The sequence below is a fragment of the Pituophis catenifer genome, unplaced genomic scaffold (assembly GCF_029215685.1).
Source record: "Pituophis catenifer annectens isolate HBS135680 unplaced genomic scaffold, rPitCat1.0.hap2 SCAF_1, whole genome shotgun sequence".
Lineage (NCBI taxonomy): Eukaryota > Metazoa > Chordata > Lepidosauria > Squamata > Colubridae > Pituophis > Pituophis catenifer.
The window spans coordinates 252,043,831-252,069,185 of NW_027256881.1; the positions used below are offsets into that span (position 1 = coordinate 252,043,831).

Below are 25,355 nucleotides of genomic sequence, written 5' to 3' on the forward strand. Positions count from 1 at the left end.
GACAAGACAGACTGCAGGATTTAGAAGTGCTAGAAAAGAAATTCAACTTAATGCTTCTCTAAACGTTGTTGGGGAAAAAACCAGCAAAAATAGTTTCAAGAACTTTTATGAATTCTGGTGGAAAACTTTTTAAAAAAAAAAAAACTACCCAGTGTATATTAATGGGTAGCTATTAATATAGATAATTGGGAGATGTGGTGGCTCAGTGACTAAGACGCTGAGCTTGTCAATCAGAAAGGTTTGGCGGTTTGAATCCCTAGCGCCGCATAATGGACTGAGCTGTTACTTGCCTCAGCTTCTGCCAACCTAGCAGTTCGAAAGCACATAAAAAATGCAAGTAAAAAAATAGGGACCACCTTGATGGGAAGGTAACAGTGTTCCATGCGCCTTCGGCGTTTACTCATGCTGGCCACATGACGATGGAATTGTCATTATACAGCGCTGGCTCTTTGGCTTAGAAACTGAGATGAGCACCGCCCCCTAGAGTCGGGAACGACTAGCACATATGTGCAAGGGGAACTTTTACCTATTAATATAATTAATATGGGTAGTTATTAATATTAAAATATGGGTAATTTATATACTTATCATATAATGGGTAGCTATTCATGTTATTTATTAATAAAATAAAATTATTTTGAGGAAACATAACATTCTGTTTCTCTGGTATAATTATTTTAGTTTTATTAAGTACCATCTTCCTGATGATACCATAGCTGAACTTTTAAAAGATTAACCCTCTTTTATGGCATTAATATTCAAAATGGCAAGTCTTGAGGGTTAGAAAAAGAGGATGAGGACATTTTGGCTAACATCCAGACTACACCATCTCTGTGTCACCAATTTTCCTTGACCAAGCCAGATCCATTACAATAACTGAAGACACCAATAGAACAAGAACTTATGTATGGATAACTATATTTCTGACCATTATAATGAGTTCTCCCTACCATATAACAAACAAAAACTGATAAGAAACAAAATCATATGATCATGCTGATGTATATAAGGTGAATCACCCTTTCAACCAATGAGAACAATGTAAAACAGGTGACTACTGGCTTTGAGCCAAGGAAAGACAAATTGGTTTCTTAAAGCAGAAAGCCAAGCATCTGATCGTAACCAGCTATTAACTATTTTGAATCCAAAAGACATTTCTCCACCATGAATGTGTATTAGAATAATTGTGATTAAGAAACCATCTACATCCATCCGTCTACAACTATCTACATCAGGGGTGGGTTCTACTTACCTTTACTACCGGTTTGCAACAGGATCGCGCACGAGAGTGAAACAAGCACACGCGCCTTGCTTCTGCACATGTGCAGAAGCTTCTGCGCATGCGCAGATCGCTGATGACATCCGGGGCGGTGGGTGGGACCTCCCGCCAGTTTTATTACTGGTTCTTGCAAACCAGTCCGAACCGGAGGCAACCCACCACTGATCTACATCCATCTTGATGTGAAAATTTTGATCTTAGTGAATTATGACCCTTGGCAGAGAAACATTGTGTCACATAATCCATCTAATGCTTAGTCCTCTCTTAAATCTGAGAATCAAAGGGATCCTATCATTTGTGTGTATGTATGTGTGTATATACACTGCTCAAAAAAATAAAGGGAACACAAGCAGAAGACATCCGAGATCTGAATGAATGAAATAGCCTTATTAAATACTTTGTTCGTTACATACAGTAGTTTTGTGTTCCCTTTAGTTGTTTGAGCAGTATATAAACTACTGAATGTAAAGAACAAAGTATTTAATAAGGCTATTTCATTCATTCAGATCTCGGATGTCTTCTGCTTGTGTTCCCTTTATTTTTTTGAGCAGTATATATATATATTAAACATTTTAAAATGAGCAACCATTTAACAAAATTCCTATAGTAAGTCAGGAAACATGATTAATATTAATATAGTGAAATAACTGATTTTTTTTTTCCACTGCAGAACTGAACAGTTAGATTTAGGTTTCATACACACACATTTGCAATCTCATAGTTGGTAGTAGCCACCTATAAAGACACTACTAAAATTAGGATAAACTGGACAAAATTTTTGTATCCTATAACTTTTTTGTTCATAAAACAGCTAAGCTGTGCTCTGTTTTTGTTTTTTTTTATAGTTTAACTAAATAAGTCACTCCTATAGGATTCCCCCAATACACTCATCCACAAATTTTGGCATACTAATTATATCAGTCAGTTTCTTATGATAAACTAAGTCACAAACAAGTTATCCTATTTTGTATGTCATGGTGAACCCTGGTTTTATATTCATGCGCTTACCGTATTTTTCAGAGTATAAAATGCACCTTTTTCCCGCCTAAAAGGGGGTGAAAATTTAGGTGCATCTTATACACCGAATGTAGCCTTGCCCACCCACTGCCCCCCCTTTTGGCCTCTGCCTCGCAGCAGTTACCTCCTTGCAAGCAAACAGCAAGAAAAAATAGCTCCTTTCAACTTCAGCACAGCCTAATTAGCACAAGTTGATTGGATCAGCCTCCTGACTCTCAGCTGATTTGCTCTCAGCTGTTTTGCACAGGGCTCTGCTGCTTTCTCCAAAAAGGTAAATTGCTGGAGCAGATTTTTTTTCCTTGTGCTAATCAAGCTATACTGAAAACGAAAATGAAAGTAAAGCAGGCTGTTTGCTACAAGGAGGCAAAATTGGGCAGAGGCAGAGGCAGAGGGAGACTTCTTTTTCTTCTTTTCCTCACCAAAATGGTAGGTGCGTCTTATACACCGGTGCGTTTTATACTCCGAAAAGTACGGTATATAATAAAAAAAAATCATTTTTTTTAAAAAAAACCTTAATAGGTGCCAGTTTAGCAATCCTATTTCTAGATAGTTCCACATGCAGGGGTGATGGGTAAATGATGACATGCCATTGTGATTTGCTGATACAAGGACATGATATGTATTTGAGAAGCTGTCAACTGTAGCTGTCATAATTCAAGTATTAACTTGAATCTTTTGGGCAATGGTGTGATAACACATATGTTCCTTTGCTGTCATCATGACTTATTACAGACGCTATTGTGGATTTCCTTAACCAATAAACAAGCCAAGATAAACTCAGCTACCTTCTACCTGGCATAAATCTATAACTCCTGGTCTTCAAAATAGAGCAGAGGGTGGTTTCTAGTCTTGACGCTCCATAATGGACACCTTTCAAGATGGGCTTCAGCTATTTTGATCACAACAGAGCAAAAGAAATGCACTTCCTGATTCTCCTGATCTCATCTAGCAGTGAGTGATTCTGAGGATAACACTGATGGGAGGAGATGAGTCAAAAGTCTGAGTCATTCTGTCTTTTGGCAGCATTACTAGAACACAGGGAAAGCACAACGAGAGTGGTAGGGGGACTTTCTAAAATATTTCACACTGTGTGTATCCCTTTTTAATGCATCAGTCTAAATAATAATGAACAATAATGTTAATGTAGAAGTTTGGGTGGTTCTTTCATTTATTCATAATTGCAAACTGTTGCCCCCTGGTAGGTTTTTTGTTAAAACTTGGTCAGTATTTTCCCTGGCTTTTGGAATAGTTCAGTTGGAAATAGGGTTTGTGATATTTCTGATTGACAAAATGTATTGCAAACTTGAAATTAGTCACGAAATCTTAAATGGTTTGTAGGCATTTAAAAAGTCCTTAAAATATTTTAAAAACAAACATGATTCTAACTTATCTTTATTCACTTTAATTTGTATTGTTTATGCTTATATTGTACAGTTGATCACTGGGAGACTAAAGTCATCAGCAGTATAAACACTTAATGAGTGAATATATGTGTGTGTAATGTGCTTGTGTGTGATACACAAGGATCATGGGTGAGAGAGCTATCCATGGAAGCCCAGCAGAAAATCTGGAAAACCACACTTCTTTGCCTTCTTCCTAGCATTCCTTTTAGTGGCTCACCAGCGGATCCTTTCATCTTACTTTTATTTTTTTTATGTTTTGGAGGTTGAGAGCCAAGTGGAGGTAGAATCTCACCAGATGGGATAAAGCAGGGGTGTCAAACTCAAGGCCATGGGCAGGATCCGGCCCATGGGGTGCTTAGATCTGTCCCATGGGGCCACCCTGTAACAGTGAAGGACACCACGCACAGCCCTCCCAAGCTCCATTTTTGCTGGAAGAGGGTTGCAGGAGGCCGTTGCAGCCGAAAACGGAGTTTGGGAGCCCATTTTTGCTGGCAGAATGCTCGGGCCACCACAGGCATCCCCGACACGAGTTATGTCCAGCTGGCCACTCCCACCCTGGCCACGCCCACCCCAGCCCTCAAACACAACCCTTATGCAGCCCTCAATGAAATCAAGTTTGACACCCTTGGGATAAAGGAAACCTAGTTATTTTTATTATTTTTTTTAATTTGATTTATATGCCGCCCTTCTCTGAAGACTCAGGGCGGCTTACAATGTGCTCAGCAATAGCCTTCATCCTTTTGTATATTTATACAAAGTCAGCTTATTGCCCCCACAACTGGGTCTTCAATTTACCTACCTTAGAAAGGATGGAAGGCTGAGTCAACCTTGAGTCTTGGCGAGATTCGAACCCTGCAGTAATTGCAGGCAGCTGGTCTTAATAACCAGCTTAATAACAGGGTGCCTTAAACCACTGTACTACCAAGGCTCTTCTTGGTTATTTTCTTTGCAGGAATTTGGCCATGGACATTCTTGCAAACGTGGGTGGTATGGTTACCTATCCAAGAGCAGTGGGGTCTCAATTTTTTTTTTTCTGAGGCAACACACAAAACTATGTTGCAAAAGCAACCTTAAAACAAGCCATGGTTTCAAATTCTGGTTAAAATTCTCTGCCTGAAGTAAGTTTGAGTGACACACTGCTCTTGTTATTCCTGAATGTGTCATGTTAGCCTTGAGGAACACAAGTGACTCAGGGACACACTTGCCAACTTTGTGAATAAGCAAAAAGTGTCTTTCTGCTCAATGATGGCCTCCTTATGGAAGTTTCATAAACAGTGCCAACAAACTTGAGAGCCATTGTGATATACTGATTCAGAAGTTGTTCTAGCACTGGGGAGAGTCAGCTTCTAGTCTTACCCTATTAGCCTTTGGGTAGTTTCTTTCACTCCAACTCACGTCAAAGGTTTATTGCGGGCAAACACAGGAGGAGGATTGTGTCCAGTGCCCTTAATTATTGAAAGAAATGCACCAAATCTAATAGATAAATATCCAAAACTGATGTTTACTGCAACATGAATTCCAGCGCGATTTGCAGTTCAAACCTCTGAGACCCCAGGTGAAAGAACCAAATACATCATACTTTATCACTTTCGAATAGAATAGAATAGAATAGAATAGAATAGAATAGAATAGAATAGAATGGAATGGAATGGAATGGAATGGAATGGAATGGAATGGAATGGAATGGAATGGAATGGAATGGAATGGAATAGAATAGAATAGAATAGAATGGAATAGAATAACACAGTTGGAAGGGACCTTGGAAGTCTTCTAGTCCAACCCCCTGCCCAGGCAGGAAACCCTACACCACTTCAGACAAATGGTTATCCAACATCTTCTTAAAAACTTCCAGTGTTGGAGCATTCACAACTTCTGCAGGCAAGTTGTTCCATTTATTAATTGTTCTAGCTGTCAGGAAATTCCTCCTTATTTCTAAATTGCTTCTCTCCTTGATTAGTTTCCACCCATTGCTTCTTGTCCTACCCTCAGGTGCTTTGGAGAATAGCTTGACTTCCTCTTCTTTGTGGCAGCCCCTGAGATATTGGAACACTGCTATCATGTCTCCCCTAGTCCTTCTCTTCATTAAACTAGACATACCCAGTTCCTGCAACCGTTCTTCATATGTTTTAGCCTCCCAGTCCCCTAATCATCTTTGTTGCTCTTCTCTGCACTTTATCAACTGCTCCTCTTACAAATCAAATATAGGTCAATAATAACTATTATCTCAACATTTAGGCCACATAGAAATAAAAGATATGTTTAAAACCATGAAAATTTAAAAAAGAAAGTGACTATATCTATTATATGCTGAATTTCAGAGAAACTATCTTTTAAAATACTTTATTGAAAAATTTAGCAAAATTCATTTTAAACAAAAACATTCTGTGATATCAAGGTAAACTAAGCCATTCTTCAGGACACAATATATAATTGTCATTTCTTTGGCAAAAGGATTCTATGGTGTTTTAAAAGTATTTTTAGCAGAATCCTAGAATCAACTCTATAAAAGCCAGAAAGAAATCTGGTTTCTATTCAGTTTGATTTCAGTTGAGTTATGATAAAGTTGCTGAGTTTCATTTGGTTTTAACTGAACATAGTTGTTAATAATTTGGAAAATAATCAATCTAGACTAGGACTGTGAGATGGAATATGGGTTCTGGAAGCCCTTCAGAAATTACTTCGTGTGAGAAAAACACACGTAAGGGCCTTGATGGCGCAGCAGACTAAAGTGCTGTTAAATAGCACCATCTGCTTGCAATTACTGCAAGTTCAAATCTCACCAGGCTCACGGTTGACTCAGCCTTCCATCCTTTCGAGGTAGGTAAAATGAGGACCCGGATTATGGGGGCAATAAACTGACTTTGTATAAAAAAGAACACCGCCGGGGGGGGGGGCAAAGCCCTACTAAGCAGGTATATATACAAAAGTATGAAGGCTATTGCTTAACTCATTGTAAGCCACCCTGAATCTCTGGAGAAGGGCGGCATATAAATCGAACTAATAAATAAACAAAAAGTGCAATCCTCTATAGCAGGGGTGTCAAATTCAAGGCCCACAGGGTGCTTAGATCTGGCACACTGAGCTGCCCTAGAAACAGCAAAGGACTGGCCTGCAGTGCCTCTGCCAGCGAAAATGGAACTCAGGAGAGCTGAGCCCTCCCAAGCTCCATTTTTGCTGGCAGAGGGTTGCAGGCTGTCGCAGCCAACAACGGAGCTTGGGAGCCCGTTTTTGCTGGCAGACTGCTTGGGTCACCACAGGTGCCTCCAACATGAGTGACATTGAGGTGGCCATGCCCCCCCTTGTCCCCCCAATGTCAATCACAACCCTGATGCCCCCGTCAATGAAATCGAATTTGACTCTCCTGCTCTATAGGGATGCAAAATGTTCTGGAAACCATTGAAGGCAGCCTGGAACAGAGAACAGAGAAAGTAGTAGTGCATTTGGAAATGAACATAATCTGCTCCCATTGTTATTGTAGACATATATTTTAATCTCTAGTAAATGACATGGATGGGAAGCCCGGCCTTCCTCCATATATGAGATGCCAGCTGTGTGACTGCCAACATTTTCTCTATCTACAAATAAGTCAAGGTGGCTGGAGTCCACACTGAGGCATAGCTAAAAACTGGAAGGTGGTATAATAAAGGTGGTGATCCTGAAGATAGAACCATAATGGTTTTACACTTGTTGAAATTCATGGAGCCTTTGATATATCAAAGTTCTTGAACTGAAAATGGCCTTTTCTGTTCTACAGGAAAAACGATGATATGGCCAAGTTGCAATATGGAAATAGGTTTAAGGATTTAAGGACACCTATTAGGGAAATAGGGAGCCACTGTGTTTGGCAGGCAGATAGGACTTGCAAGGTATTGTTTTCTATCTAAGAGAGGTTCGTAGAGATGAAGGAGCCTGGTGGTGCAGTGGACTAAACTACTATTAAAGTAGTATTCAGCTGCCAGCTGCCTGCAATTACTACGAGTTGAATTCTCACCAGGCTCAAGGTTGACTCAGCCTTCCATCCTTCTGAGGTAGGTAAAATGAGGACCCGGTTTGTGGGGGCAATAAGCTGATTTTGTATAAAACAGAACACCACTTAGGGGGGGCCAAAAGCCCTACTAAGCAGGTATATACAAAAAGTATGAAGGCTATTGCTTAAAAGCATTGTAAGCCGCCCTGAGTCTCCGGAGAAGGGTGGCATATAAATCAAACTAATAAATAAACTAATAAATTTCTAAGGTTGCCAAAAAGTTCTGCATTTGTTCTCCTCCCCTCAAAGAAGAGCAAACTGGATGCAGGTACAAACAGACAATTTTAGGGAATGAAGCAAGAGTTCTTGCTAAAACATACAGGTGGGGGAAAGACAATGTCTTAAGTATTGGATCATTCCCAATGGCCAGCTTTACCCTATCCCAGGCTTCAAAGCCTCTGCTTTACATCAATTGGAGTCCATAGTGCTGGGCTTAACGACTATAAATCCCATGCAAATTGTGACTACTAAGGAGCCTCTTTCTGTAGTCTCGTGGTTCTATGCCTTTCAATCCTTTTGACTTTTGACCCATTATTATTGATGGTTTTACTTGAAGCATACTCCAGAGTCCAAATCAGAATCTGGAGCTCCAAGGTGCTGAAGTTTCAATGGATTAAGAAAGGAAGAATCAGTTGAATTGTTACCGTATGGAAAAAGACACGAGCAGATGAACTAGTTTAACATCAAAGGTCAAGAATGGGGATAGTATCCCATGTTCATAATGGGAAATACCAGTGGCTTTCTTTAGTTTGAAATGGCAGAGTCCCTTTATTTTTCTGTTGATTCTCAATAATTTTCTAATAAAGTAATGTGCAAAAGGAAGATGGGCCCAACATTCCAGAATACATGATTGTTCAAGATAATTTTTTGAGCTAGCCAATTACTACTGAGTTTATGCTCAAATATAGTGAAATTTAGCACTCAAGTTGCATATAACCTAGAACAACAAACTAAGATGGTGTGGTCTGAGAAGTGCTGGACTGAATGTAAGCAGCTAAAAACAACCCTCAGTTGTTATCCTGTGCTATATTCTAAAACAGAATATAGTCTATTCCAGATGATGCCTTAACCATTGTTGTTTTTGAGAGATGCAATCCTTGATTAATCAACTAAATACAAAGAAAGCCTAATCAGGTGGAATTTCTGAATAAAAAGCAACTGGAGAGGGATTTATATGTCAGAAAAAGAAAATTGGCTGGGTAACGTTTGCTCACTTGGATTACTTAGGAAGGGCTAGAGGTCTTCAGAGGTCGTGGTAGCAGTTTATAGTTTTGGGACCATTGCTGCTGCTCTACTTTTGTTGTTTGAACCTTCTTGACTTTTTGCTTCTTTTTAGCATTTCTTTTCTTCTTCAAGTCTTTAAACTATTTTCCCCACTACTTTTCTCCCAGCTCTTATTTCTAGTCTCCTAACAACCAGTTACAGCAGTTGAGATCCAAGAATAAGTCTTTTTTTTTTTTTTTTTACTTCTCATCTCCAGTCCTGCTTCATGGAGGAAACTTTTGTTTTTCCAAGGCAGTAGCCCAGGAGTCAAACATGTGTTGTCACAGTGGTGTCATGTGATGTTTCATGACTTTTCTCTCCTTTGCTAAACTGGGCGTGGCCATGGCCAGCACTTGACGCATCCAGCCCCTCAGGTCACAAGTTTGACAGCCCTACACTAGCCCATTCCCACCAGTACTCAGCATTTTTCTTCATTGAGGGAGTCCTTAAACTGGTCAGGTGGGAGAAAAGGCATAGGCAACTCTATTTTTTCCTCTCAGATACATGTATCTCTGTATCATAGATACGTAGATCTCTATATCATTACATAAATCCAGTAATTGAGGGATATTGCCTACCTCTTTTTTTTTCTTGGTGCTTTCAAGACACTGTTAACTCTTGGAGATTGCCTGACAAAACCCTGCAGTTTTCTTAGCAAGATTTTCAGAAGTGGTTTTCCACTGTTTCTTTTCTAGGGCTGAGAGTGGCTCACTGATCAAAAGTCACACAGCTGGATTTGTGACTAAGTGGGACTAGAACTCATGGTGTTTCACTTTCTATCTTAAGCCCTAACTACTATATCAGATTGCCTCTCCTATCTTGCTTATGTAACGTTATTGTGTGTGCATTCTATTAGTGCACACTAATAGAATACTTTTAAGATAATAGATACTTCTATTAAGTATCAAGACTTCACATAATTGTGTATCTCACAAATTTTCCTTGGAAACATAAAGTGATCTCAAACTAGCACTGATCACCTGGTTCCCCTGTAATATTGGGTGGTGATGTGGGGAGAATATTATGAGCCATCAAATATTACTCCCCTTAAAGAAAAGAAAAAAGTAATTGTTAATTACTTATTGGCCCCAGAAGAAATAAAACAGTTTGGCTGCAATTAAGAATACAATTCCGGAACAGCAATAGATCTATCTCAGTGGTGGGATTCAGCCAGTTTGTGCCACTTTGGGAGAACCGGTTGTAAACTTTCTGAGCAGTTTGGCAAACTTGTTGTTGGAAGAAATCATTAGGGCAGAGAACCAGTTGTTAAATTACTTGAATCCCACCACTGATCTATCTGCCACATCCAGGTACAAATAGATATTTTATAAAAAGTGAAATTGAAACTCAGTTAACATAAAATAGATCAGGGTAACTGATTTTATGAGAATATAGTAATGTTTCTTTCAAGCTTTTCCTATTAAAATTTATTCAATAATATTTCTGATACGTTGGATACCCTGTGACTAAAACTGAGTTTAGAACATTTATACAAAACCATCTTTTAATTTTTATGAAGATTATATACAGAGCAAAAGTCAATTTTTAATGACCATCTAGCATTAGCATAAGTCTGTAAATATAAAATCTGCCGTGCCATGTTTTTAAACATGAATCCTGAGAAAGAGTGGAATGTATTTATAACATTGACTAGAAGAATAAAATCCTGTAATTATTAAAATAGTTAAATAGCTTGTATGTTCTTTTACAGAACAATGAGGGAAAAAAGGCAACAGGGGTATATTTAGCAAATTACCCTGAATACACATTGGAAACCTGTACATTTTTAGAAAAATAAAATAGCAGGCTATTTGCCACAGTAAAAACAAAAGCATCAAACAGATGCAGAGGAAATTCAGTTTTAACCATAAGGACCTGACAATTCTGGTTGCAGCCATCTAATGGTTAAATCAATTCAATAACTTCAAACTCTTACAAATTAAACTCTTGCAATCAAACTCTTGCAAATTAAATTTATGGGAACTGCTTATTGACAGGCACAGTGATTTTAAGGTTCGCATTAGAAACAAAATACCAAGTCTAAAACATTATAGGCCTTTCTCAAGGGCAAAACAGAATGTCCTTTTAACTTGGATATTTCGGATTGATTTTTCTCCAAACTGTTAATTCCCTTTTGATATTAAGAAGTTACTTTTATGAAGGCAGCAAAACAAGATACATGAAGTCCAAGCTGGACATAAAATCTTCTCATCATGGAATGCAGTACTATGTTCAGTAAGTCTATGAATTTTCTTTTTATTCCCATGTGGCAAAAGTGCATAGAAGTGTGATAATGCTGAAGAAATAAGTATCCTTTCACATTATTCAGTATACTATTTTTCATACTTCTCTCAGGTCTGTCAGTTGACAGCCAGTTTTATGGGTAAAAATATATTCTTGCAGCAGTCTGGAACACTGTTATGAAGTCTTTTTAAAGTGTTTTTTCTTGTTCTTAATGTCGTTCGTCTTCTTCATCTGCTTCCTCAATGACCTGAATCTCATCTGTTTGACATAAGGAGTTTTTTTCTGAATGTTCATTTTCTTCTGGTTTATTTAGTTCCTCTTCTTCAATTATTTTCTTCCACATTTTATGGTTTTCGTTCAAATGGTATATTAGTTGACTAAATATTTGCTGTCCGTTTTTTCTTCTTTGTAATTCTGCAAAAGAAAACATTTTTTTCAAACTCACTTCAAATAAATAACACATTTTTAGAAAATAAACCATATGTTCAATTTATGTCCTGTTTTAAAGAAAAGGGGGGGGGGGAGAGGAGAAAAAAGAGGTCAGGTATCATTTGGAAGTTACAGGAGAAAATATTAAGAAATAAGCAAGCTTCCTAGATAATGTATAATGGTGACATTCTATTGCAATATCTTCTTTTATGAAAGTACAGGTAGACCTCGAGAACAGATCATTTAGTGACTTTGTTCAAGGTTACAATGGCACTGTAAAAAGTGATTTATGATCATTTTTCACACTTCCGACCATTGCAGCATCTTCATGGTCACGTGATCAAAATTCAGTTTCTTGGCAACAGATTCATATTTATGATGGTTGCAGTGTCCTAGGATCATGTGATCATTTTTTGTGATCCTTTGGACAAGCAAAGTCAATGAAGAAACCAGATTCACTTAACAACCATGTCACTAACTTAAGAACTGCAGTGATTCACTTAACATTTTTTTTTTTTAATTTTTATATGCCACCCTTCTCCGGAGACTCAGGGCGGTTTACAATGCGTTAAGCAATAGCCTTCATACTTTTGTATATTTTATACAAAGTCAGCTTATTGCCCCCACAAACCGGCTCCTCATTTTACCCACCTTAGAAAGGATGGAAGGCTGAGTCGACCTTGAGCCTGGTAAGAATTAACTCGCAGTAATTACAGGCAGCTGGATGTTAAATGCTGCCTTAGAAGGAGGCATTAGCCTCCACTCAGGCGTAGAAATGTTGTAACATGAGGGAAAATTCACTTAACAAATGTCTCACTTAGCAACTGAAAATTTGGGCTCAATTGTCTTCGTAAGCCGAGGACTACGTATAACTGAAATAAAATTGTCCATAAAAGCATTTACTCTTACTTGTTCCTAAATCTTCCATTTCGTCTTCGCTATCCTCTTCTGCATCACAATCTTCAGAGCTTTCCCTCTCATCTCTTTCAATCCATCTTCCTGGAAGCAAGCCGGCTGCATCGTAAGAATTGCAAAGAGGACCAACAATGTTGGTAATAAAAGATTCTTGTAATTTGGCAAGTTGAGGAGAATGTCGGTTCATAAAAGGGCTAATAGGTAGCCCCAGGTTTGCTTCTTCATCTCCCTGGAAATTTATACATACAAAACACTTAGGACAGATTGGACAGAAAACTAGAAGAAAAAAGGGGACTTCTTCCCATAATCTTACCTAGTGTTACAAAGAGCCAAAATAACTAGATCTTGCTTTTAAAATTGCATTACACTTAGACACTCTCTAAACAGATGAAATAGGATATAAAAGATGGACAAGTTCTATGATAAATGTATCTTCACACAAATAATGGTCTAATAGAGGAATAGGTAGCTTGCAGGCTTTTTATTACTTATATTCTAGCTTTTGGCATGATTTTAGATCCCTCTGTAAAAGAATACACTTAAACATTTTAAGATTCAATTTTATGCAAATAGTCATTCCGTAAACAAGATTATTTGCATTATTTTCTCATATATGTTCTGCTTACACAAGTTTACCTGTTCATAAAATTCATTGATAATTCCCTCTGTCCATTTCAGATGTAGATCTCTAATTTTGGCTGGACCATTGATATCTGCAAGCTTGATGCATATCTGACATATTAACAGTCGATCGCTTTCATTACTCCATTCAATACCATGTCCATTCATGTTTACCTATTTAGAATGGAGACAAAGGCATACATTGAACATTTTCTTCAATCCCTTCATAGCTTTCATATATAAAATTAAAATATTTTGGGAGTTTCTTATATAAAGGGACAGTTTAATTTGTTCATATATTCTGCAGTATTCATGTGTAATTTGAACTAATTCCTAGACATATGGCTTCCTTCCAAGGAAAGAGGCATGGGTTCACACTTATTTGTGATTTAAGTATCACTGAATGCAGTAAATTGAACGTCTGCCTGCTTGCCTGCCTTCCTATCTAAAGTATTTTTAAACAATTTCACTGTTGAGATACACCTCTTTGTTCCTGTCTGGCATTTGCACTTAATACTTGCAGAAAAAACCCACTGAATTCAGCAAATAATTAAAAACACACAATCCACTGAAATTTATTTATGTTCAGTTACCTGTATAAATATTTGTATAAGACAATAATAACTGCATCACATTAGCCAACTTGACAGCCACTCTTCAAGGAATCTTATAGCGCACTCATAAATCTTCATTGATTTCCTGAATAACAGCAAAGAAAGGGCCTGCTTGACCTCAAGAAACAAAAAATGCCACCTCCTTCCAGAATAAGAATACTTAATATGACTACTTGGCTTGTATGAGTTGGGCAGTGGAGGAGAGCACCCCCAAAAACTGAGCTATTAAGGATATTTTAAGTAATGTCCCACATATTGAAATGGGCCCAGAACTCAAAACAATAATACTGCCTCCACAATACTGGTATCATTCTGAGGCACTGGTTTCAATCAGTCTGGAAGTAAGGGATTATGTTTAATTCATGCTGTAAGTTTCAAGTAATGTTCAAGAATAGTCCCACGTAAAGCAAATTACAGTAGTCTAACTGGGAGATGAAAGGTCATGATTCACTATAGACAGCATCTCTAGGAGCCGAGGTGGCAAAGTGGTTAGACTGCAGTACTGCAGCTACTTCATCTGACTGCTAGTTCAGCAGATCAGCGGATCAAATCTCACCGTCTCAAGTTGACTCATCCTTCCATCCTTCCGAGGTGGGTAAAATGAGGATCCAGATTGTTGGGGGCAATATGCTATTTAGTATACTGTCTTTGGTGTAAGCCGCCCAGAGTCCTTGGAGAGTGGGCAGCATAGAAATATGAATAATAAAATAAATAAAATAAAAATAAATAAATCTCCTGATCTTAAAAAAGGTTGTAATTGGTGCGCGAGCAGGAACAGGCCAGTGTGTCTTCTGGCCATGACTCCTATTCCTGCTGCTCTAGCAGAAGCCACAAGTCTAGGAAAACCTGATGGAGTACCACCTTGTCAAGAGCTAAAGATGGAACTAACCTATTAGCAGAGGGCCTATACAAAAACAGCACTTTTATCTTGCTACAATTCATTCTGAATTTGTTCCTTCCCAGCTAATCCTTCACACCTCCAGGCAGTGGATCAAGATTTCCATTTCATGATGGAATGAATAAACTGAACACTTTACAATATACATATATACATAATTTCCAACTTCCACTCAGAGCAATTATGAAATCCACCATTTAAAAACAAATCCTATGATACAATCAAAGATACCCTGATTCATCATAGACTTTTAACAATAAAATTTAGATTAGATTTCTCAAACTGCAAAACTCACTTAAAAACTTAAAATAATCATAAAACACACATGAATTATCTACTACAAAACAGATCCTGCTAATAGTTCTTAGCTAAAATTCCTCAAAGGTATCACAATAAGAAACTGATCTCAGTGTTTTCTCTATTATCACTCAGGTGACCCTATTACAGAATTCACTGATATCATGCATAGATCAAGAATCTATATATCTGCATATCTTCCAGCATGATATATATTATTTGCTTAACACATTTTATACAGAATAAATTAGCCAGTCACTATTGTATATAAAAGAATAAAAGAACAAACCAGCTCTCAGATAGGGCAATATATTAAACAGCCTAGAATTTGGATTACTCCAAAATGAGTGGAGATTATCTCTGCTATGCCACGTAGCTTATAAATAATTAAAGTGCCAATTCTTGTGAAGAGAATTCGTCTGAGCAAGAATCTCTTAAGAGGTTCAACATCTTTCTGATGATTAATTGAATTGAGGCCAACTGTTCTTTCCAGAATAAAAATCTTAATCAAATCCCCAGTGCATAAATATCTGTCACACCAAACAACTGCTTGGTGAATGGGTATTATTAAGATTTCATTATCATTATTTGTAACTTCAGAATTTCATTCCCCTTGATATCACTGCTGATCCTGTCTCTAGATTATAATTTATATGCCTGATTAAATGAATTATAAGATTAGAAAAGCAAATCACAATAAACTTGTGCTTTTTCCCTTTTCTATAAGTTATTCTTGTTTTTTGTTTCTATTTTGAGAGATGAACAAATTTGTAATCCATTACATTTGATCAGTAATTATGAATTTGGCACGTCAAAGTGAATTGGTATATAATAGCCAAGAAATTTAGGATATGGGTTAGAAAGAGTTGTTAAATACAAATTAAATACAAATTTCCCAGTCATACTTAGAAATTTGTATAGAAACAGGACTGTATGATTTCACTAGTACCCTCTCCTCAACTAACTGTAACTGCTCTTTCCCAATGGAGAGTATCATTCCCCCAATAACAATAATGTGAAATATACAATCTATGATCTAGGCCATATAACAATGCACCATATAATAACATGTAGAGCAGTGGTGGGTTGCTCCTGGTTCTGTCCGGTTCTTTAGAACCAGTAGTAAAAGCGACGGGAGGCTCCACCCACCCGCCATAATTGACGATCTGCGCATGCACATGTGCATGCTCCTGTTGCGAACTGGTAGTAAAAGTAAGTAGAACCCACCCCTGATGTAGAGGGAGAAAATGTAGTTGGCATCATCACAGTCTTAACTGAAGCCAAAGTTTGCTGGCTATAGAAGGAAATTGACTTAGAAATTTTTGAAAACATAGAACTAAGGACCTAATTTAACCTTTTTACAGCAAGTGTATTAAAGACTATCTGTACCATTCTAGGAAGTACCGATGGACTGGGAAGATTACCACAGAAGAATTGTTGTGATATCCATCCTAACCCTTCTTGCACTACCACTTAAATACATGAGGCTTGTTCTACCCCACAGTAGGACTACTTTTGTTCCTGGTTTTATATGGTTCTATGTTCATGGGATTCTTAATGCAATGTAAAAGTATACAGGAACAAATAAAGTATGTGACAGCCGGATAAGGAATTACTTTTTCAACATGCCCTAATGTAACACATTCAAAAGCCATTCAAAACCTATTTATATGTGGTTAAAATGTGAATTTTATTGGTCTTTATGCAGTTTAAGCACATTTACATGTATGTGTGGAACAATTTGGTTATATTTTGGTTGGATTAATTTATCTTTGTTCTGAATTTTTCATTTATTTATAAACTTTTTCTTTATATACTGTAAATAACATAAATTAATAAGCAAATATTTAAATACGTAGTATACAATATTGCCTAAAACTGTGTAACATACATATACACTGTATATTTCTATACATTTCTATAAATATGAATAAATAATATTAAGTAGAACAACAAACCTTGGAATTAAATTCAGCAAGAAAATCAAAATGTTTCTTGAGATCTGTTGCAAGGATTGCTTCAATCACTAAGAATCGAAATCGTTTGAACTGCACGTGGTCAAGATTAGACAGAAAATTGTATTCCGGTAGTGATAAGAAGAGGCTCCATGCAGAGGCTGCATGATGATTTTCTAGAACTGATCTATCATTGTATAACACAGCCTGAAAAATAATTAGTACAAATATTTTACAGAGTGTCATTTGACAAAACCGGAATATCCAATTTATTTTATCACTGAGAAATTTAATAAAGCGGTCATGAGAAATATTATGCTAAACAATTAGATATACATCACCTGAGTTGGATCTAGCAAACATAGACTAAGTTTAGTTTTCTATTCTTAAGGAAGAACCATGTTCAAATAAACCATAGAAGCATCTACTTAGTCATTCTTCTCCACCTTCTTGAAAAGAGAGGGAAAAGCTGAAGCAGGGAGGGGGAAGCTTAAAGCCAAATCTTCAAAGCACAGATTTTTGGTGAAAAAGAGAAGAACCAAACAATATTATAGAGTGAAAAAAGGGCTAAAACAACTACAGTCCTCTTCTGTGATCTGGCTATCTTAGCATCCGATTCACAGTGATCATGGGTGTGTCAGTTGTGCACCATCAGGTGTATAACTATATTGTGGAGACAGAACAATCTGCAATAATTATAGCTGTCTCGTTAAGCAACTTTGATGCTTTACCTCTAGTGATGTGTGGAGCGTGGGCTGCCTTTAGGACACCAGGAGTTTTTATGCTTTTTTTACTGTTTTTACTTTTTGTTTATCGATTTATTTATTTAAGGAAATTTATATGGCCACCCAACTCACTCTCAGTGACTATTGTTATGTTGCATAAGATAGAGGACTATATGTATTTTTAAATAAATACATAAAGCCATCAGATTACATCAGGATTTCAAAACTTCAATGACAGTTAACTTGATACATAAAGCAGGACAAATTTCATTTCAATTGCTCCTGGGCTTCAAAGAAATTATCTGAAATGGGAACATTTTAATGATCCTGATGATCAGATGATTTCCTGCTGAGATTGATGCAATGAAGCCTATTCTGCCCTTGTATGGCCAAAGGGCCAATCTGGATGGTTCCAAAGACTCAAAGTTTTCAAAAGATTATTGAATATAAGAATTGTTGAGGCTCTGGTCTTAGATTAGAATGAGATCTCAAAGATACTTTTTCAGGAGGCAACTAGACTTTCTTGTTTTTTACTTTGGAGAACACTCTCTGAACGGTATGGGAGTACGAACAGATTTCCAGAAAAAAATGCAGACTACAAGAACCATTTGCACTTCAGTTTACGATGCAGACAACACAGACTCATCCCCAAGAGCCTACACTTGTCTTCAACAGTGAAGGGACAAAGGGCAGAAAACATCCTGTAGCCAAGAAGGCTCCACACCCATTTGCACTACTCAGGTGATCCTGAGGATACAGATAAACATCCAAATGGCCTCAATTACTCTCTAAAAGAATGACCAGCTGTCTGCAAGGAATATAAATCCTTCCATTCCCCACCAGCCAGTCAGAGCTGAAGAAGCTTCTTGGATGAGAAGCGAAACATTTTTTTAAAAAAACAAGAAAGTCCATTGCCTCCTGAAAAAGCACCTTTGGGAAAACAATGACCTGGATAACTGAGAAACTCCATAGATTAGACTAAGATAAAACAGTTTGTCGGCACTTCAAAGTACCCTTCCTAACATCTTAAAATCAATATTACATCCTGACTGTCGTGGGAATTATTAGTGATACAGGCATTATATTTAAAGCATACTCACCGCAAAAGTGTACATTTATACTTAGAAGTAAGCAGCATGCTGGCAATTTTGTGGATGATACCACATTAATCAGCTTGATTAAAAAAAAACTTTCCAGAAAGAGTTTCAGAATGATTTCATTAAATAAGATGATGGTCAGCTAAATAATGAATTGTTTAGTTCAAGTGAATGTAATGTTATATACGTTGTAGGGAGAGCCTTAACCTCTGTATATTCTAATGGGAACCGAGCTGCCTATAACTAGCCAGGTAATGGGATTATTACTATGTCACCAGAATGTGCAGAAGCTATGAAAAATGCAAATTTCATCATAGGAATCATTAGGAAAGGGACTGAAAATAAAACAAGTGATAATGCAGTGCCCTTACAAAAATGGACATCCATCTATCTCTGAAATATTGTGTACATTTCTGGTTGCCACGCTGAAATTAAAATGATTAGGAAATTCAAATGCATTTCCTACAAGAAAAGTTAGACTGTCTAGGATTGCTGAAGTTGGAAAAGTGATTGAAGAAGGGCATATAAAATCACTCATAGCATGGAGAAAGTAGGCAGGAAGAAATTTTCCTATTTTCTCAGAACTATAGGACCAGGAACCATCCAATTAAGTTGATGGGAAAGAGATTTAGAACCACTACAATAGCAGCAGCCACAAAACCCCTTCACACTGCATATAATTGACTTCTGAAATTCATTATCCCAAAATGCATTATCCCATTTTGTAAACTAGATTACCAGACCCTTGGAGGCCTTGGTCTCCAGCTGCAACTGCTAAATGCCAGTAATAAATTTCTCTTTATCTACAATTTCATCAGAGATGAGAAGGCAAAGCTGGCTTGCATTACCAACACTTGGACGGATGCAGAGGGAGGTGTTTCCCCGCTCTGAATGTGGCCATCTAAGGTTGGGTTCAGCTGTAAACCCATGGCAGGAGAGGAGGGGTGGCAACCATCATGCAGAAACTCTAGAGAGACACTGTTCCACAAATAATTGGATGTGAGGTCTTGTTCCTCAGGGAAAAGTTGGGACCGCTGCTGTTGTACCATCTCCTTCTGCAGAGCATATCTCTTCCTGAGCTGCTTAACTGCATCTCTGGACTGGCATTGTGACCTCCTGCTGGCTTCCCCATTGACTTTGCATGTGGGAAGCCAGCAGGGAAGATCCAAATGGTGATTATGTAACGGTGGGACACTGCAATTGTCGTAACTACAAGCTATTTGCCAAGTGCCTAAATTGTAATCACGTGACTTTGGGAATGTTGCAATGGCCACAACTTCAAGGACTGGTCAAGTTTCTCTGATTCAGTACCATCATAACTTTGAACAGGTGCTGAATATACTGCTCTGCGAGTATAAAACTTAAAATAATAGAATTGCTGGAAATCTGATTATATAATGCTAAAATTTAATAGCTGAATTAGGTAGCATATTATACAGGAAATGATCTTACCTGTGGAGCATTTGTTGCTACCAGAAAAGCGTTTGTCCGACCAGGATGATCAAAATCATGCATGGCTGCTGCTACATATAAAGCCATTAATTCTAAGGCTGGAATATTTGATGCTAAATATCCATAGTTTTCATCTACAACAGGACAGCTTTTGGAGGAAACATAGGCAACCTGGCCCACTGAAATATCACTTTCTGTATCCAAAATAATAATAATAAAAATAAAAATAACATTTTAAGAATATTCAGTATTTTTATAAACATTTTCAGCATATCAAGCAGTGGTGGGTTGCCCCCGGTTTGCACCGGTTCTATAGAACCAGTAGTAAAACTGGCAGGAGGCTCTGCCCACTGACTTTGATGTCATCAGAACGCTTCTGCGCATGCGCAGAAGAGTGCGCACGTGCACGAGCGAAGCCAAAGAGCACGCACGGCCCTATTGCGAACCGGTAGTAAAGGTAAGTAGAACCCACCCTTGATATCAAGCAATCTATAGATCTCACTCGGCTGGATCCAATTAAATATTTCCTCAATCAGGACTCTATTAGAGTAGAATTTTTGATTCTGCTGAACTTTTCTTAAAAATCCTGTAAATTACACCAACCTCTGAGTTAGTGAGACAAACTTTCCAGCACAAATGGGGGATGGCACAAGTGATATAAATTAAAAAATATATACCTTAGCATCACAGTTCACTTTAAATAATATTAAAGAATTCATCCAATTCACACGATGCTAAAAATAACAGAATGTACTAAAGAGGCATATATTAATTGAAACAGGTTGTTGAATACTATTTCATTTTTCCAGTGGAATAATTTTAAAAAGCTCTAATTAAATTAAAGACTTCAAGTATCTTTAGTCTGAGGTGTTTACTTTAATAATTAAATAAAGAAGTATCACTCTAATGTATTTTAGTTGCTGGAAACATGCTGACCAATCATGCTGACCACTGCAGTAAAATATAGGCTTTATTCAGGAGAAGGGTTCCAAATGAAAACAGTTTACTTGGCTAAGAAGTAAAGTCTGTCAGCAATTATCCAATCAGTTTCCTAAAATCTGATTGTTTATATATGCCACTAAATTTCGTTTCAAGCAGGCAATCTTCAGACAAGTGTATATTTACTTCAGGTATATTTGTTTTATTCTATCACAGCCTTCTTGTGGAATAACACTACAGACTTACCCCTGTCTATTTGCTGAAATCCGGGAATTGGTCTCGTTGTCAGATACCATACAGCATGAAGAACATCTGTTGCATGTATTCTATTGTGATCTAAAATAATACAGTTTTTATTAAATGTAAACTTGCCGTTACATATGAAGACTCAATAACCCAAAGAAACACAAGACAGAGGCAAAGATAGAATTCTAATTCAAGAAAAAGGGCCTCACAGACGATAACTGTATTCCCCCCTCGCCTTAAACAATTTGCATGGCAGTTCTTCATCAGTTAATAGACCACCAGAATTTCAAATCCACAGCTTAATTGCACGGGGATTCAATAAGATTTTTCACTAGGCTCAATGTGTCAATGAAGATTCATCCAGGTAGAATTGTCTGGAAGTTGAGTCATGGGAACTGGACTTCTTTTTTTTTTTCTTGAAATGTTTTGCTGCTTTTCAGTCTGAAGAAGCTACTTGGATAAGCAGAAAAACATTGCAAACCAAAAAGAGAAGAAGTCTAGTTGCCATGACTCAACTAGACTTCAGATGCTAAGCTCAATGAGAATTTAATTCCTATCTCTCCTTAATATTTTTTTAGATTAGCAAAGCCTTACACATATTTGGTTTTATCTATTTTTCTTCTTATTTTTTTAAAAAAATCTATTATTATTACATAATTAGTAAGATTAAGAAAAAAATAAAAGAAACAGAAATAATATACTACTAAGTTACAATAGTTCCTTACAAATATAATCTAATAAAACTCAAAGGAAGTCTCAGATTAATAAATTAGCCTAATTTTGTCAACTATTACTCACAGGGAATGTCTCGATAACCATTTTCTAGTGCTTGAAAGTAGTTCATGAAAGGTTGAATTGGAATTTTGAAAATTTCAAATAAACCAGTGTCTTGAAACAATGTAAATGCAACCTAAACACATAATAGACACATATGAAAACACTATGAAAAACATTTCATTTTTAAAAGATTCTTTGAGAATGGATGTTTGTTTCCCCCCCCCCCCCCGTGCCTCTTTCTGACAGTCCACCTCAGCCTGAAGAATATGTAATAATAAGGGTGTCGAAATGGGGCTTAACAGAAGATAAGGAATCACCTTAAATTATAGCATTGAAACTATTAATGGTTTTTGTCAAAATCCAATTAATATTTAATGCTAATATAACATAAATTTGCTAACCAATCCTTGAGATTTTTTCCTACCTGTTAAATCTGTACAAATCACATCTATATATGTATATGCGTATTTATATACAAAAAGAGCAAATTTTAGATGTATCTCAGATGATATATTCTTGATTGATTAACTTAATTGATTTACAAAATCAACTGATCCATAAGTGTATACATTAATTATTCTCTCTAAATACACATAAAATATATACAGCAGAAAAAGCAGAAAGATTTATAAGACCAGCTGTAAGTAGTCATTTCTACCCTATGCTAATAACAGTTTTCAACAGCTTCTTTTATTCTTATCTATTCTCACTTCCTCCCATTCACATGAGCTATTTGAGGAAAAACATGGTTCAGTCTGGAAAACAGATACGTTTGTTTGCAAATATGCTACTTATATTTATATCAATGTCTGTATGTATTTATACAGAGAGAACAGCTTTCAAAATGCTCATATGTGTATGGTTAGAAATATTCAAATAAAATAAACAGAATTTCTATAGTAGCAACAAACCTGACTAAGGATTCTTCTAGATTTATCTCCCATTTTTTGAACAAGATCAAATATTTGAAAATTCCAACTGTTCATTTCCTCCATTAATGAATTATGGTTTTCTATTAACATCTTTTCTAAAGAAGAATTCTTCTCAATCTGTGACAGAAAAAATAGTAAGACTAAATAAGTACAGGAAGTTGAAAACAAACATCTTTTGTTATCATAAAATCAAGCTCTGTTAATCAGAATTCAAATAGGTACTATTATGGTTACACAGAGTAAAGGGACATTTGTATGTATTTGATTCTTAATATAAATTAAGATTATTTGGCTGTTCTGATGTAATTACTGTAAATAAATATGCAGCATCTTCCGAGATATTTTAGTTAAAAAAATATGTTCAGTCTTCATAGCATTTTTTTTTAAGATTCACAATCTGAGGTACTTTCTTCTCCCAATTTAAAATCAATATGTATATATCCATGTATGCATGCATGTATGTATATACTGTAAATCTCAATCTGGGCTTTGCTGAAACAATTGGTACAGATATAAGCGGATCTTTTTTGTTAGCAGCACTTATAATTCAACATTTGGAATCACTAACAATCTGCAAAAAACCATACACCATCCAAGACAATTATATCAGGACACTGGGTTTCTTTGTGTAAAAACAAAGATGCTCAGAGAGTCAGAATGTTATTGCAGTTATATTGTGAGGCAAAATAATACGTAAGGCAAAGAAATATATGTAAAATGTGTTTTAATATTTTTGTATCTATATATTTGCATCTTTTTTTGATTCTGATATTTTGAAAACCTCAAGATCTATTCAAACAAAAACCAAAGAAAATAAAATTCAGTATAAATAATATTATAATAACAGGTAAATAGGTGAAGTATAGAAGTAGTTTTTTTACAATAAAATATCAAACATCTTATTAAAACCAGAAATCAAACTATCAAGGTATGCCTGAAATAATATACTTGCATCAGACTGAAAATTCTTAGTTTGATCCATTTGACAACAGGGATTTTTTGTTTCTCCCAATTCACAGTGCAGTTTCTCTGCAAGATGGCTGGGGACTTTTGAAACTTCGCTGTTTCCATCTTCACCTTAAAAACAAGTACACGTTAGTAATTTAATCAAACAAATTTGTTCAAAAACATGATTTCCTAAACTGAATCCCATTATATGACTTTATAAAACATACTAACGTTTGAAAAACATTGTAACTACTATAGATTGCTCTAAGATTTTTAAAACAAAATATTCAAATCTTTAAATAAATACTAAAATATCTTTTTAAAAAATAGCGTTTCAGATCCGTATGGCTCCCACCCTGACGATGTTTAAGAAATTGCTGAAAGGTTGACTGGTTTCCCAAGCCTTGAGTTAGGATGGGTATTAAGTCGCTTGTGGGATTTTATCTGTCACTATGATTCTTTTGTTGTTACTATGTTCGATGCTTTATACCTGTCAGATTTAATTTAAAAAATAATAACTAAATAATTCTTCATCTTCTAGTATCACCTCCTACTGTGTTTGCAAGACCAACATTTCACTACTATGTTTTGGGGAGTGGAGGATGGGGAAAACATTCCCATTTTCTACACAAGCGAACTCTGCTCATGTTTTCCACTTCACACAGTTCTGGATGGAAAAAACTGTATCTGAGATTGAAATTCATAAATGTGGATCACCTGAAGTGTTTTTCATAAATTCATTTTCTCAAAGAAATAGTTTGCGAACTATTTAACAAAGGATGTTAAATGTTCACATGGACAATAATCCTACCTGGTTTTTGACTTTGACATTCTGCTACAGATTCAAATAATGAGTTTGCAGCTGAGTTGAATACTTGTCGTCTGCAACTTACAGAAGATAAAAAAAAAAAACAGAAATGTCATTTTCAGTTTGTATTCACATTTTTCTGAATTTTTCTTAAATATTGTATCAATGAAGAGATATTAAAACTTTGTAAGAATATCACTGCTGCAACTCCAATTTGGACATACACCAATATCGTTTTAGCTGCATTCAAGAAGAAAAGGGCTTCAAGGGAACATAGAGGACCAAATATTTTTAGAGAATTTTTTCCAGATACTGTCTCACACATTTTTAGGATATTGGAGAAGAGAGAAATGCATAAAAAAATAAAGGCTGATGCCAACACAAAGAATCATCATTAGAGAAAGGTTACTTAAGTTCAAATAAAAGCAGCCAATATTGTATAAACCATTTTTTTTTAAAAAAATTGCAA

The 25,355-nt window shown here is 36.4% G+C and overlaps 1 protein-coding gene across 1 annotated transcript in view; it reads right to left on the minus strand.

Annotated features, from left to right (window-relative positions):
• Nucleotides 1-10,544: 10,544 nt before the first annotated feature.
• The window catches only part of PDE3B (phosphodiesterase 3B), a 53,119-nt gene continuing 38,308 nt past the window's right edge, over nucleotides 10,545-25,355 (minus strand). Inside the window, exons 7-16 of the mRNA XM_070957452.1 lie at nucleotides 24,890-24,966; nucleotides 24,083-24,207; nucleotides 23,110-23,247; nucleotides 22,220-22,331; nucleotides 21,422-21,511; nucleotides 20,237-20,430; nucleotides 16,966-17,169; nucleotides 13,214-13,372; nucleotides 12,572-12,806; nucleotides 10,545-11,647 (exon numbers count right to left, since the gene is read on the minus strand). Coding sequence (XP_070813553.1) covers nucleotides 11,442-11,647; nucleotides 12,572-12,806; nucleotides 13,214-13,372; nucleotides 16,966-17,169; nucleotides 20,237-20,430; nucleotides 21,422-21,511; nucleotides 22,220-22,331; nucleotides 23,110-23,247; nucleotides 24,083-24,207; nucleotides 24,890-24,966 — 1,540 coding nt within the window. The 3' untranslated portion in view covers nucleotides 10,545-11,441. The remainder of the gene's footprint in view (nucleotides 11,648-12,571; nucleotides 12,807-13,213; nucleotides 13,373-16,965; nucleotides 17,170-20,236; nucleotides 20,431-21,421; nucleotides 21,512-22,219; nucleotides 22,332-23,109; nucleotides 23,248-24,082; nucleotides 24,208-24,889; nucleotides 24,967-25,355) is intronic.